At 37.1% G+C, this 15,541-nt stretch overlaps 1 protein-coding gene across 5 annotated transcripts in view; it reads left to right on the forward strand.

Annotated features, from left to right (window-relative positions):
* ATP13A3 (ATPase 13A3) overlaps window positions 1-14,995 on the forward strand; it is a 78,373-nt gene extending 63,378 nt beyond the window's left edge. For 4 of the 5 annotated variants that reach the window (XM_082624624.1, XM_082624625.1, XM_082624622.1 and 1 more), the window contains 3 exons: window positions 3,087-3,167; window positions 4,763-4,852; window positions 11,517-14,995. In XM_082624624.1, coding sequence (XP_082480750.1) covers window positions 3,087-3,167; window positions 4,763-4,852; window positions 11,517-11,714 — 369 coding nt within the window. In that variant the 3' untranslated portion in view covers window positions 11,715-14,995. The remainder of the gene's footprint in view (window positions 1-3,086; window positions 3,168-4,762; window positions 4,853-11,516) is intronic. The other variant, XM_082624626.1, reaches the window with a different exon arrangement.
* The last annotated feature ends 546 nt before the right edge of the window (window positions 14,996-15,541 follow it).

A 15,541-nucleotide genomic window follows, 5' to 3' on the forward strand; every position in this document is an offset into this window, starting at 1 on the left:
GTTAACCACACGAATGTTGGTGTGATAGTGATGTACTTGTCCTGTTCCTGACTCTACAGGGAGTGTTCCTAGTATTTCACCACTGGATATATTGTGGGCTGTAGGTTTCTGGTATATACTCTTTATTGGGTTGAGGAAGCTTATTTCTGTGGTGTTGTTAACATAAATAGACGTTTAATTTTATCTAATGCTTTTTCTACAGCTGTTGAAATGATCACATAGTGTTTCTTCCAGGAGAATGTGGTGAATTACAGTTGACTGATATTCAAATGTTGAACCAACACCACATTCCTAGAATAAATCCAACTTGGTCATGATGCATTCTTTTTTATATCTGCTGGATTTGGTTGACTGATTTTGTTTAGGATTTTTGCTTGTGGTTGCATGAGTGAGATCAAACTTAGTTTTCTTTTCTTGATGTTATTGACAGGTTTGGGTATCAAGCTTATAAGCACTTTATGGATGAACATTCCATTTCATGGACTTTTCCGTATTTTAACTAATCCCTTTAATGGATATTTAGGTTGTTTCCACTGTTTTGCTATTATAAACAATGCTGTATTTGCAGATTCTTGCACACTTTGTTAAGAAGGACAAATGCATATTTAGAGGTTAATGTCAGAAGTAGAATTGCTTGGCCAAAGGGTATCTAAAATTTGAATTTTTATAAATACGATGTTTTTGAACTTTGAAAAGGTTGACAGTTTATAGTCTTACCAGCAGTGTATGAGCATCTCTTTCCCCACACGCTTCATTCAGGGATTTAGATAAGCACTTTAGGCAAAAGAAGAAATATAACACATTTATATAATATTTCTCTCTCACCACATGCCTTCTGCTTCACAGCCAAATTATTTTTTGAAAGAATGCTACATGCAACTCACCTCTCACACGCTCATCAACCAATCTAATCTGGCTACTACCCCTGCCAGTCTACTGAAACTGCCCTTGCCAGGGCAATTAACAACCTTCTTGTTAAGTCCAGTGGATTTGTACCCCTGATGTGTGTGTGGGTTTTCTTTCCCCTCAGTCTTACTTGTCTCCTCAGCAGTATTTGACAGGTTAGCCATGCCATCATTCTTGAGACATTCTCCCTGGAATTTTATCATGCTTTGCTTTCTTCTGACCTTTTCCTACTTCTTCTGTGACTCCTCATTCTCCATTGTGGTTCCAAACCCTGTGCCTGTGTCTTAAATGTTAGTGCTCCACACATTTGTGTTCTTATCCCTTGTCTTACTCTATCCATTCAGGTGACCTCATCCTTAATTGTGGCTTCCCCTGTAGTTGCCATCTATATGTTGAAAACTCCTGACTTTATACCCTTAGCCTCGTCTCACAACTGAGCTTTAACCTGAATGTCTACTAACATACTGAACATTATATGCGTGGTTCACCCATCAGTTTTCTCAGTCAACATTTAAACAACTAAGCTCATCATGTTCTCCCTCAACCCTGCTTCGACTCCGTTTCTTGATACTACCATTTATCCAAGGTTTCTGTGTTTGTGTATACTTGTCTTTTCCTTCTCTTTTCATGGCCAGTCTGGTCCTAGATTTTCTCAGGTTTCTTATTCTGTATCCCTGTCTCTCTCCAATCCCATCTGCCACCTAAAAGGAAACTATTGTTTCCTACTCAAAACACTTCTGACCCCAGATGTGTGGGGTTGTTTCACACCAGCCAGTTCTCTGGACACCAACTGGGTGTCTTGCAGTTCAGTTTTAACACTACCTGGAGCGAGCACAGACCCTGCGAGTTAAGGGCGTGGTCCCACAAGATTGCCCCCGCTCCAGGCACCAGAAGCAAGTCACAGAATGTCACCTGTACTTCTTCTGACCAACCAACTATAAGTCAGGGTTCCCACAACCCTCATCTCAGCTTTGGTAATTTGCTGTAACAGCTCACAGAGCTCAGTGAAACACTTACGTTTATTGGTTTATTATAAAGAATATAATAAAGGTACAGGATAACAGCCAGATGAAGAGGTACATAAGCCAAGGTCTGGAAGGGTCCCAAGCACAGGAGCTTCTGTCATATTCCATTGGGATGCTTCACCCTCCCAGCACACGGATGTGTTGACCAACCCAGAGGCTTTCCAAACTCTGTAGTTTAGGGATTTTTTTTTAAATGGAGATTTCATCATACAGGCATGATCAATTATTCACTCGATCTTTAGCCCCTCCCCTCTCCCTGGTCTTTCTGATGACCAGCCCACATCCTGAAGCCCATGAAGAGTAGCCTTATTAGAACGAAAACATTCCTGATACCCAGGAAATTCCAGCGGATTTAGAAGCTCTGTTTAAGATATTCCTATCTCTCCCACCACTCAGGAAATTGAGTTTAAAGAGCCCTGTGTCAGGAGCCAGGGACAGAGACCAGATATATTTATTTCTCATTATGTCTGCCACCGCTGTAGTTCAGGCTACCATTGTCTCTTGCCTGGATCAGTATAGCAGTCTCCACCCCTCAAATCCTTGCTGAGCCGTAAGTGTCTTTCTAAAACATATCGTGCCACTCCTCAGCGCTTGACACAGGTACTAGTGTGTACCTAAGTACTCAGTAAATATTTGCTGACTAAAGAGATGAATGCATGGATGAGATTTTTTTTTTCCTTCTCCTCTTTTTTTTTTAGGCCTTAGAAATTAATCACAGGTTTTAAAGTGAAAACTTCCTTCTTAAATTGATCTGCACAGTTCTTTTTATGAATTTGTCTTTAAACAGTGTAGAGTTTTGAGTAGTACTTCATTATTAGATCAGTATCTACTTCATTGTTTAAAGATAGGACTTTATTTTTTAAATAGACTTGTTAGAAATTCATGATCTAGTAGAGCATGGGCTTTTGAGTTTGAATTGGATTTGTCTCTAAGTTCGATCACTTTAATGTATCTTCTAAACCTTGAGTTACTTCACTTTGCGTTTTATCATCTGAAAAGCGGGTATAGTATCTACCTTGTGGCATTGTTGAGGATTGAGTAGATAATGTATGTGAAAGTGTTTGGTATATAATAGGAATTAAATAAATTTGGAAATTACGATATAATGCTATAATATCAACTACATACTATATTAACATAATTTTTGTCTTACAGATAGTGTGTGTACCATATCAGTGGCGTGTAACTATGCTCATCATTGTTCTTGTCAATGCCTTTGTTTCAATCGTGGTAGAGGTAAGCACTTTACATAATTAAGTGGCTGCCTTGCTGCTTTGCAATTCTTGGTGATTTAATGGTAATGGGGGAAATGGATAGGTAACATTATGGAAGCCCACAAAAAATTTCAGTTTCATTGCAGTTAAATTCATTTAGCCTTCTCTTCTCAACTTTTCCATGAGCTAATAATAGTCATATTAAGAGATAGGATGGAATTCCCTGATGGTCCAGTGGTTAGGACTCCTTGCCTTCACTTCCGAGGGCGTGGGTTCGATCCCTGGTTGGGGAACTAAGATCCCTCATGCCATGCAACGTGGCCAAAAAAAAGAGAGAGAGATGATTTAGCTGCAGTCATAGATGGGAGAAAATAAGCAGTTATAAATCAAAAATTAGTGACTGAGAGAAAGGAGAGAAGATTGGTGCTCAGGTGGCCCATAAACTGGTAAACCAGTGGCCATGAAATCAGAGCACCACCCAAGTCCTCTGATGTACAGTAAAATCTCCCATTTAAGGGAGGAAAGGGAGGGGGCTCTCTCCATGAAGTATAGTAAATATTAATAATTAGAGAGTTTATTGAAATTGTAAAATAGTGACTATGATGAACTTACCTAATCTCAGCACTGATTGCTGGAACTTCTTCCTTGGTATTTACTTCTAAGTTTTCCTTAGAGGGAAGAGGTCTTAAGTACTCTTTGATCCATTTTATACTGTATAGTTATTCTCCTACTAGGATTCCTTTAGGTCAGCTGCTCTAAAAGGAGATAGTAAGTTCTCACTTGCTGCTTATTAATAAAATTTGGTCTGTTCTCAGAGCTACTATTATTCACTCTTACAGTAGCAGTATGTCAAATGAAGAAGGAGATACAGTTGTGATTTTTAAGGGTTTCATAGAGTAGGCTTTTGAATTAAAATTAGGTAATTTGTGGGAAACATGTATACTTTAGAGATAATGGCTGTAGACTTGTTAATTATGTTTAATTTGATATTTTTCTAAAAGATGATTTGGTATTTAAATTGGGGCCATAGTGGACAGCATGGTTATTATGGTACTGATCTTTTTAGGTTGCCCATTTTAATGTATTTTTGCTGTTTTATGCATGTCCAAGATACTGTACTTTAAAAGCTTTCCTTTTTCTGTAGTATAAGTTCATCTTTTCACTCAAATGTTATTTAAGATAAAATCTTTTTATAAAACAATTTCTAGGGAATCCTTTCTTAATCTCCCTTAATTTATTCTTGCTTACTATCAAAAGAATTATTTTTCATCATATGCATATAGATATAGTTGTATATAGATATAAATAACTCAATTCACTGTTAAGAAAAATACTTCAGATTATAAGCATTATTTTAATATGGGAAAGACCTGAGGATTCATATAAAAGCCATACTTTGTAGAAAATTTATCAAGAATTTTATGATGATTTATATTTGTTACAAAAGTCCTGTTGTTATTCTTTATCCTTTTGCAATATAAACTGAAATTCTCTATATGAAAACCAAATCATGTTTTTCACAAATGTCTCAGCATTGTGTGAGCCTTTTTAAATGTATGCATTAATAAAGAATGACGTAGTCATTTTTAATTCTTAACTCGCTGGACTATCTCTCAGAACTTCTTCCTTGACATGGTCCTTTGGAAAGTTGTGTTCAATCGAGACAAACAAGGAGAATATCGCTTCACCACCACACAGCCACCACAGGTTGGAAATCAGCCCTTACTCTCAATTCTTCACGTCAGTTGTGTACTCTGCATTGTGTAGGGTGGTATTCTGTTGTGTGTTGCTCAACCTTTTCCTCTATGCCTGGCATTTCATTTTTTTGTAAGGAGTCCTAGAAGATTCATGGCAAACATTTGTTACAGTCTTTTTAGGACTTCAGAAATTTCATAAGTCTCTTTTCCATTCCAATCCTTATCTTCTCTGTGTGTGAAGGTCTTATTCTCAGTGGTAAATTTTTCCATTTCTGTCTGGCTTAAATTTTATGTTTCCAGTTTTTATGAGTCCCATTAGAGGCTAAATGAGATTCATGTAAATAAAGTTATGGAATGGGAATTCTTTCTTCATGGATCAGAGTCCAAAGGTCAAAATTCTGAGGAATTATTTCTGATTTCTTTTCAGTTACTGTGCCTTAATTTTGGGTGGCTTTTTGGTTTTCCCCAGCATATGTCTCTCATCATTTAGAAACATTTTCAGAGAGCTAGTGTTCATTTTTATACAAACCATGGTTTAAGGACTTTTGACTTTCTTTGTGGTTAAAAGAAAAGAGAAGCAGATGAATAAAACCTATTTTTTGGTGTTAGGATGTTGAAATTCTTGATAGAAAATATAGGTTAGTCTTGTTTTTTAAACCAGTACCATTGAATCACAGCTCTGAGCAGCTTTTTTGAGTACAGAGAACTTGACAGCATAAAGTTTCACTCCCTCGTTATTGTGCCCATTGCTGTTTGTAGGTGGGCGATATACCTTATACACATGAGTTCTAAACCTTTCACTCACCCCAAGCCAGAAAGCAGCTTTCCGAATTCAAGAGGGTTCCCTGGTGTGGGTCACTCACTTATTTTTAGCCTTCTTTTACCTGAGTAGCTATGTCCTGAGCTTTGCTTTGGTAATTCATCAGGCTTGATGCCTGGTGTAGTAGTATCACAGGATCACTTTATAAGTTCTACAGAGCACCATTTCCTTTTCTAATGCTTGATGATGAGTAAGGATAGTTTTGTAATAATGTGATAAATCTGGAATCTGCTTTAGTTTCTTTTTCTCAAAGCAGTGCAAGGCACAGTTGTCCCTAGTAAGTATGACCAGAGCTGTATTAGAGAGAGGCTCAAGTCCCTGAGCTACATCTCCTCTGTGTCTTGGTTACCTCACTACATTGCTTCAAAGGGTTAACTTTGGGTCCTATCATCAGTCCTCATATAAAATATTTGTACTGGCAAGGCCTTGGCCAAGGAAAACATTTCCATTGAGTTTTTAGCTTTTCCAAAGAGATCTCCGACTATTGATCTAAACAGGAAATGCAGGTTCTGAAGAGGAGCTGTACGCTAAGTCAAAAGTGGGTATCATAAAGCTCCTTTAAAACATTTGAATTGGAAAGCCTTCCTCACTTTTCAATCAAAATTAAATGGCAGAAAATTCTATCATTTGCTACATCTTTTTTCTAAAAATGTGTAAATAAGTGTGTGTCCTCATTATTTTTAAGAGTTTGTGCCTCTCATGTGAAGTTGTACCTCTGAAGTGTTCTGGGGAGAGAGTGGTCTGAGCAGGGAGGCTCCCGCTGGCCCCATGTGTTTACCAGTTCTGAGCACCACTGAGTAGACAAGAAGTTTGGCCTTCAGTTTCTGGGGTCATGTTTTAAGAAAGCATTTTTTAAATCATTGGCTTCAGAAAAGAGAGTTCTTATAACCTCTTAGCACGGAATGCTGTGCTTTCATCTTCCAACATTTCCGTTTGTAGTTTGCTCTCACTGTTCATATTTGTGACCCTTGGAGAGCCCATCAGTTAGTCAGATTACTGTAAGGCTGTAGATCTCAATTAGGGGTAATCCCCCCATCCTCCCGGGAACACGTGGCAGTATCTGGAGACATTTTTGTTTGTCACAATTGGCGGGGGTGGTGGGGGTGAGGTTGCTACTAGCATGTGGTGGGTGGAGCCTGAAGATGCTGCTGAGTAAACATCCTACGGCAGCGCCCAAGACAAAGACTGTCTGGGCTAACATGTCAGCAGTGCCGAGGCTGGAAAACCCTGCCATACGGTGAAAAAGCAAGTAAAGATGAGAGTGACCTGCTACACCTAGGAGCCCATTCTGTGCTCTTTCCTACCAAGAGTCCCGTGAGGTCTTCTAAGATCGCAGCTCTCAACCTTCTCTGTTAATGTCGGGGGAAGAACGGCCATGTTTCTTCATTCCTTCCTTACCATATAAACCCAGAGACCATTGAGTAAGGTTCGAAGTTTCACAGCTAAAGACCCTGGACTAGGCTCCAGGTCTTAATGCAGTTGAGTTGTGAAGTCGAGAACCTCACCTAGAAATCTCTAGTAACCATGTCCAAAATATCTGGTGATCTGCAAGGCAGCTATGTAACACCTCCAGAATCCTTCCAATCTTAAGGTGTTTCTAACTTCGTTTTATACATAAAGAAACAGCATTCAGTCAACTTGCCATGGTTATGCAGCTTATGAGTGGCAGAGCTGGGAGTTGAAGCCAAGGTTTCTGATTTCAAGAGGAGTGTTTTTTCCACTGTGCCACACTGTCTCACATTATGAGGCCACAGAGATGCAAACTAATATAACAATCAAGTGACAAAATGGAGACAAAGAACAGCTACTGTTTTCAAAACCTACTTTTTATGGTAGACACTGTGAGGCATTTTGTATAAATTCTCTCTAGTTATTACAGCCACCTAAGAGGTTAGGGTAGAGAGACTGAAGATATCCCTGTCTTCACAGATGAGGAAACAGTGTTAGAACTGGAATTCAGGTTCAGTTTTATCTGGGCCCAGGACCATAATATTCCTATAACAGAAAGCCTCCATCTATTCTTTAAAAATGAAATAAGCCTTTAGGTGTCATCTTATTTAATAGTAGACATTTTAGATATTATGTTTATTTGGCCCACTGAACATACATACAGCTAACCTAATTTAGATACAGAAAGATTTTTATATAATAGTCATTTATTTCCCACAGTGGTTCTTTTTCTTATTAATGCACAGTGGCCTCAGTAAATGTCCATTGAATCAAATTGAAAACAGGTTAAGTAAACCATTTGTAAATAATCAAAGTTAAAACTTTTATGTAACTATTTTTTTTCTGTAATGATCTTTAGCAGCTCCAGATGTTAATACTTATTCTCTGCCAAAAAAAAAAAAAAAAGATTCTTGAGATGCAGTGATTTTCAAGTAAGGATATTCATCACAAATGCCTTGAGCTCCACCTTTGATCTACTGAATGAGAAGTCTTCAGTGGAGGGGCCCATCACCTGTGTTTTTCTGTACAGCTTTACCCGTGTTTGAGATCTGTGCTTCATATTCTCTTTCGAAGAAGCGTTTGTGCCTACCCTGTGTCTGGTAAACTGAGGCTGCTTAGTGGTAGATGTGGAACTGGAGTCATACCGTCATGTATTTTGATAATGCCTGAGAATGTGTCCTGATTATGTTTCCCTTTTTGGGGGAAAAATCCAGATGTTAGCTGTAGTCTTTATGCCACTTAGGATATTATTCGAGTTTATTTACATAGAATGCTCATTCTGATTGTGTTTGTCTTATATTCAGGATTGGTATGGAAGAAGACTTTTATGAAAACCACAGTACCATTACAACATTTTCCCCATAAGCATGGGTTTATATCTTACATACTGCCTATGAAAACATTTCCTAAAAGACACTGCTAGGAGTTAGCTGGCATTGGGGTTCTGGAATGAACAGCTTGGACTGGTCTAAGAAGCAGGAGAATTTTAGCTGTAGATCTTTTTGAAAGTTCTTTGTGTTTTTTCTGCTGGGTTGTGGTAGCCACTTTGCCTTCTCTGAGGGATACACTTGGTTATTTAACCAGTCCTTTCAGGAGCAAATCACAAGATCGAGTTGCTGGGGCTCCTGTGTTCTGCTTCAGAGACTTACCCTAGATGTTTGGCGAGGCCTTGGTGCTCATTCTAAGCCCCGTGATGCTTCATCTCTTCCCTCTCCTTGCACAGTGCTTGCCTTTGTCCTGTTGCCACTGTCTTTTCTCCCTTGAGTTAGTTCTATTCTAGCATGCCTGTAGCACCGTTTATTTTCTCTACCAGTGAATTATATTGTTTGAGGATGTCTGTGGTATGCTTGTGTTTGTAAATTAACAAGCCCATGCTTGCTTATAGTGTATTTTTTGTGTATGCTGTTTGGGGAAGGTGAGGGTACAAGAACAAGATATGAGTCTAATTATAGTGGAGGGGGGAATGCCTAGTGTTCCTTGTGACTGAATTTATTTTTTAAATTATAACAAGTGTATGTTGCTTTTAATAGGGACATGAGGATTTTTTTTAAAAAAGCATGCACATTAATGTGAAAAGAATACTATTCAATTGTGATTCTGTTTGCAGTAGATTTCATTTTAATTTTATTGCTTGCCTCATTTTCCACAGGTGGGGAAATGATGGATTTTATTAGTTTTTGTTTGTTTGTGTGTGTGTGTATGTCTTACATTTGAATACACTTGGCTGTGACTTTCCTTAACTCAGCCTGTTTTGCATTGCTTTCAGCCCAGCTGGCTCATCTGGACAGACAAGGCCTATATGTTTCTGCCTTTTTTTTTTTTTAAGTCAGCATTCACCATTCGCCCTTTTCTGTGATCCTTTAACAGTGCTACTTGCTGTAAAATAAAAAGTGACGGCTTTCACATTGATTTAGGAACAATGAATTTTTTTCCCCCTGCAATTAGATGGAAGAATTTAAACACCTTGGGGAAAAGATAGGTCCAGGTAGTGAGCTGTTGCTCAGATTAAATATTAAGGTTTGTCATGTGTACACCTATCCCGGGAAGGAATTATTTGTTATTTGGATCACCTGAAGGGTCCTATAACTAACCTCTATCTATATTCTAATGCTAAATGTTTTCTTATGGACTTCCTTTGAGGTGATGGTAATAACTCTTTTTAGCTATGACAGTAAAGAGGCTACTAGATGAATAATCCTCAAATCTGTATCCCCACTAACCCACCCCACCCCTAATTTAATATAGCTTACTTGTGACAAACCACAGTTTTTGCCTTTAAATTCTTGGTAGTGGTGCAGCTTATACTGTTTTGTCGACAGAGTGAACTAGAAGGCCTTTAAAAGCACGTAGTTATTGTGTATCATGCTCTCTGCCGCATGCCCACCCCTAGTTTTGAAGAAGGAGAGAGTAATAGGTTCCTGGTGGTTGTCTCAGTACGATGAGACCTACCAAGTCAAAGTATGAAGAAGTTTTAAAGAGTTTTCATTTTAAAGTATTTTTGCTATTCTCCATTGGCCAATTTAGAAACCTGTGTTTTAGGATCTGTGTTATAGCAAATTTGCCTTTCTTGATCATGAAGATATTTTGAGAGTTAACATTAGAATGCTTCCGGAATTTTGTGAGATTACAGCTGACCCTTGAATAATGCCAGGGTTAGGGTTGCTGAGCCTCCCCACAGCCAAGAATCTGCTCTGATTTATATAATTTATAGGCCTTCTGTATACAGGGTTCCTCCATATCTGCAGATTCAACCAATTGTGGATCATGTAGCACTGTAGTACTTGCTAAAAAAAATCCACATGTAAGTGTACCTGCACAGTTCAAACCCGGTGTTGCTCAAGGGTCATCTTTACTTCAGTTGAGCTTAGACCTGGTTGTAGCCTAGGTTATAAGTTGATGGCAAAACAGAACAACCTGGGATTTAAATGTTGCTTTGTAGAAGAAACAGCCAAAATAGTTAAGAATTGACTGTTCTTCAGAGGTGAATATAACTACAGGTCTCAGTATAGTCATTTAGTTTTATTTCATTTATTTCCGGTTCCAATTAAGACAAACTCTGAGGGCCTTTATTGAATGTACATTTTTGTACAATAACCAGGGACTCTGCTCTCTTGTTCTTCAAGAACTATTTATCTAAGATCACATCCAGTAAAAACACTGGGATTGATCCGAAGGAAGTCCGTGACAGCAGAGCTTTTTATAATGAAATAATACTAAGAATTAGGACTTTATAGTTTTCTGTTTACCTCTTTCCAGTTGTGGACCACCGAGGGGAAACCATCATTATAAAATAAAATTGTTTTTTATGTTAATGAGAATGTGGTTTTAAAAGAAGTGATTGGCATTAAACATGATCTAAGTTCTGATTTTGACATAACAATATTTACATAATGCTTTGAAAGGTGATATTAACAGTAGCAGTGGTATCTTTACACCATTTTCTTTCAAAAATGATCAGGTGGTTAAGTTGCTAGAAGCAGTAGTACCAAAAGATAGTTCAGGATAGGAGGATGGTTTTCATATTAAATATTAAAAACGTTTTCTCTGAATAGTTTGAAGTTATTCTTAATACATCAGATGTTTTATGTTATGGAATCACAGACTCCAGATTTACACGTTATTTTTAAAATGTATCTGCATACAGGAGGAAGTAGGAACATAGAACTAAATAAAATGAAGTATAAATTATATGGATACTTTAGAAATATAATCTTAAAAAAATAATGTTCCTAAATAATGGAAAGCTGACTTTTTTTTAAGCGTGGATTTTTTTTTTCTTTCCTTCATGTATTTGTTGTGCTCAGAAGTCTTATTTTTCTGTGCTGATGAACTATGCTTTAACAAACTTGTTAAAAACAACAGCTCTTAATCTACTGGGTGTTCCTCTTTTTCCTTATTTTCTTAGGAGTCGGTGGATTGGTGGGGAAAATGCTGCTTGTCCTGGGCCCTGAACTGTAGGAAGAAGATGCCAAAGGCCAAGTACATGTATCTGGCCCAGGAGCTCTTGGTTGACCCGGAATGGCCACCAAAACCTCAAACAACAACAGAAGCGAAAGCTTTAGTAAAGGAGAATGGATCATGTCAGATCATCACCATAACATAGCAGTGAATCGGTCTCAGTGGTATTCTAGTAGCAGTATTGAGGAGAATGTAAATGTAGGACTTAATCTGATCCTGTGCCTCAGAATGGCACCCTTTCAATTTATGTCCCTTCCAATATAGTAGCTGACTTGAGTTTTTTTTTTTTTTAAACAAAACAAACAAAAAGAGATTGGCCTGTCAGTTAAATTAATAATCAATCTTCAAAGTCCTATACCTTCATTCAGTAACTCTAAATATTATATATATTTCCAGAACTTGCTTGATTGTTATCCTCAGTGATACTCTTTATAGGGTACAGAAGAAAGTTGGTATCTGGAAGGTGTTTAGATATTAGCTTCTAAGACTTTAGTTTATGCCTTTAAATTTATTTTCACAGCCCCCTTATTAGAAAAAGTCATCATTTATATACAGGCCCTAAATTTGTGGTTGATAAATAAAATGGGTGTTAATTAGCCTCCAATGAAAATAGGTACAAAGCCTGTTTTTATTTGATTTCAATATTTCTCCCAAAGAAAACTTAGTGTACATAACACCAGTTCCCTTTAATAGCCTCGAGTTAGGAGTGAATTTTATGGTGTTGCAACTCAGGTAATTTCCACTTATGGTTTTGTATTTTCTGTACAGACTGCCTGGGTTTTATTTTTTCTAATCGGCGAGGTGCTTCACTGCCTTCTTGAGATGCTCCTCGGAGCTGTTAAATGGATCTTGTGCTATGTCTGGTGCCAGTAGTATAATTTGCTTTAGTTAAATGTTGCTGAAGCCTTTTCAGTAGGAAAAAAGCCGATTTCTTTTGGCAGTAGATGTATATCTACCTTTCTAATATCTCCTCATACCTGTTTTTTTCCTCTCAGGCTTTATATTATTTTAAATGTCTTTTTATTTTCTTCTACGTCTTTAATTACCTAAAGACATAGGATAATAGTTTTTTGTTTTTTAGTTTTTTGAGTTAGAATTTTACCTCCTAAAATTGTAAAGGTTTGATGTATGTCTCTCCTGTCAATAATGAGGGTTAAAAAAATGAGTGGTGTTGAATAACTGCTATTTTTTCAAAGCAGTATGAACCTGGCGGGTTTGTTTTATGCCATTAGGTGGCGCCAGAGGTCAGAGTTTACCTATTTTGGATTGGGTGTTTACGAATGAGCATATTTGGTTGTGGAAATTTCTGGGAGGAAAAAAAAAATGAAATAAAGTTTAAAAGAAAAGTCATTCATTGAGCCAAAAGAAATGTGGAAGCTATTTTTCATCTTTCTGTTTTTCCTGGTTAATGTTTAAATTCTAAACAAAATTAAAGTAATTTAAAAATGCCTTTATAGGTAAGATCCAGCAGTTTGGCAAAGCCCAAAGTTCTGATAAACAAGAAAACTGATACTGCTGTAAAGTAGACACTAAACTACTAAGATTGTGTGATCTTATCCTGTGCTCTTCCTTGACCGGTAGCATGCTTGTGCTTTCTACTTCTAGCTGATCATTATTTTCCTGATACATATTTACCAATTTGATCAAATGTTACCCAGAACCATAAAACCAAATGGTTCTCATTTTTTATGCTGCAGAGACCTGATGATTTTTGGTTAACTGTAGAAAAATGTATGTTACACTCAGGATCACTGTTAACTGCTGTGGCCACTGATGATTCTTAGAAAAATATAATCAAAGTTTTCCATCAAAAAAGTATGATACTATATTAATACACATTAGATGATAAGAACAATTGTTCCATGAATGATTCTATGAAGCTATGCATCTTAGACCTCTTGAGCTGTGAATTAGCACTGTTTTTATAGTTAATTACTCTCTATCATTTTATAATTTCCACATTCAGTTCACTTCCAATACATACGAGTGGTAGTCTTCAGTGATCTCCCACAATTGTAAATTTTATTCTTTGATTTAAATACTGAAGCATATAATTAAAGTAATTGCTAAGTAGCAGCTTAAAAATCCAATTATCAGATTGTATTTAACATCTTTAAGAGCATGATCATAAAGAGCTATATTTTTGACAACCTCCCCCCTTTTTTAACATTTAGATTTTATAAGGGTTTTATATCACATCTGTCCATATTGTTTTCAAAGGAATGAGGTTTTTAGGTAGGTGGACAAAGCATGTGTAGGAGGTTAGATTTGAACATAGACAAGGTGGGTTGTTCAGGTTGTAATGGATGGCTTCCAGAATGTGATTTGAAGAATGTCTGTGAGTCCAGGTGTGGGTCCTACTTAGTGCCATAGATAGACGAGTCCTCCCTCTGTAGGTCACCATTACATAGTCATTCTGATTCTGAATTTCACATTAAATTATTTGCGTGTATACAGATCTAAATTTTAAAATCTGTACATATATTATTTTGATGTATTAAGATGAATAAATATTGCCGATTTAAATTTTATTTATGCACATACCTAAAGGACAGAAATGTCCAGGAAAGTAATTGTTAAATACTATGTAACTTTTTAACTTTTTAAATAAATAACAAGATTTTTAACGTGTGTCTCCCTCAGGGTTGTTTAAAGCTTTTTTTCCTCCCTCGAATATAAGTAGTGGTAACTATATGTTTTGTATCTTCTGGCACCAACTGCTGTAGAGCAATGCTGCAAACAATGCTTGAATAGAAGTGGCCAAGCCAACAACAAAATAAAAACCGTTTATATTAGCTTTATACTCCCTACATTCAAAAGCTTTCCAAATTGTACTTGCATTTAAATAGAACTGTTGCAGTTTTTACTATTTATTTTGTTTCCCGTGTTTATGAAACTACTGCACAGTTTCAAAAGCATGGAAAATTATATCAGTGTTTATGTACTCTGTTCCCCCAAACGGCTATGGATCCAATGTCCAGAGAAGAGCAAAATTCCAGCTTTAGAAAACATTCTAAGATTTCATGCATGCAGTTTTGACATATCTGAAAATAGGCTTTTTGTATATTTATGGTGGGAGGTGGTTGGGAACTTTTAACAAAATGTTAATTTTTGTACAGTCTGTAGGCATTTACACATATTTTTAATGTATTAAGATTTGGTAATTATGTGCACATTAAATTAATACAATAATTACTTCCTGTTATGATTTGTGAATTCCCTAAGACTTTGGATTTTTTTAAGTAACTTTATATCAGAAATGATACTGCATCTTTATATTTTTTAAATTGTATTGCTGCTCAAGAATGGTACCCTGATGTCAAAAAGGCATACATTCAGAATTGTACATTCAGTACTGTAAATAACCTTATGAAAAATTTTTGATTGAATCTGTTCAAAATAAAGATTTGAATGATATATATAACATTTCTTTTTTTCTGTGTCTTTATATACGTTTGTTTGCTCTTTAGTTGCATGAATACTGCCCGCTCTGGATTTATTTTCCTGCTTAATACTTCCCCCATTTCTCTTTTTTTTTAACTTTGAATTTTTCAAGAAAATAATGCAACTTTCCACACATCCCGTCATGTCTGTGACCGGCCCGTGGAAACCTATCAGTCAGATACAGTGTAGAGCCAGATGTGAAGTATCAGGAGGTCTGAGGGAAATGGTGAAATAGAAGACTAGGGACTTAGAATTTATTAATAGTTGGGAAGGTCAGACGGAAAGCTAATGCCATGTAAGCCATGGTAAGTTTGAGGGGAAGCAGCATCCATGGATGCAAAAAGAGTGCTCCATGGAACAGGAGACCTTGGAGCTAACTACTGGCCATAGGAATCCCAGAGAGGGCAGGATGTGCTGGGCCTTGTGCTTGGGTAGGAGGGCTTTCCTTGTATCGCAGGTTCTGCAGGAGCCATGTGTCCCTCTGCCGTGGGCCGTGTGGATGGTTGGCTGGTGTGAGACCTAGTTTGA

The sequence above is a fragment of the Mesoplodon mirus genome (genome assembly GCF_964341445.2).
Source record: "Mesoplodon mirus genome assembly, chromosome: 6".
Taxonomy (NCBI): Eukaryota; Metazoa; Chordata; class Mammalia; order Artiodactyla; family Ziphiidae; genus Mesoplodon; species Mesoplodon mirus.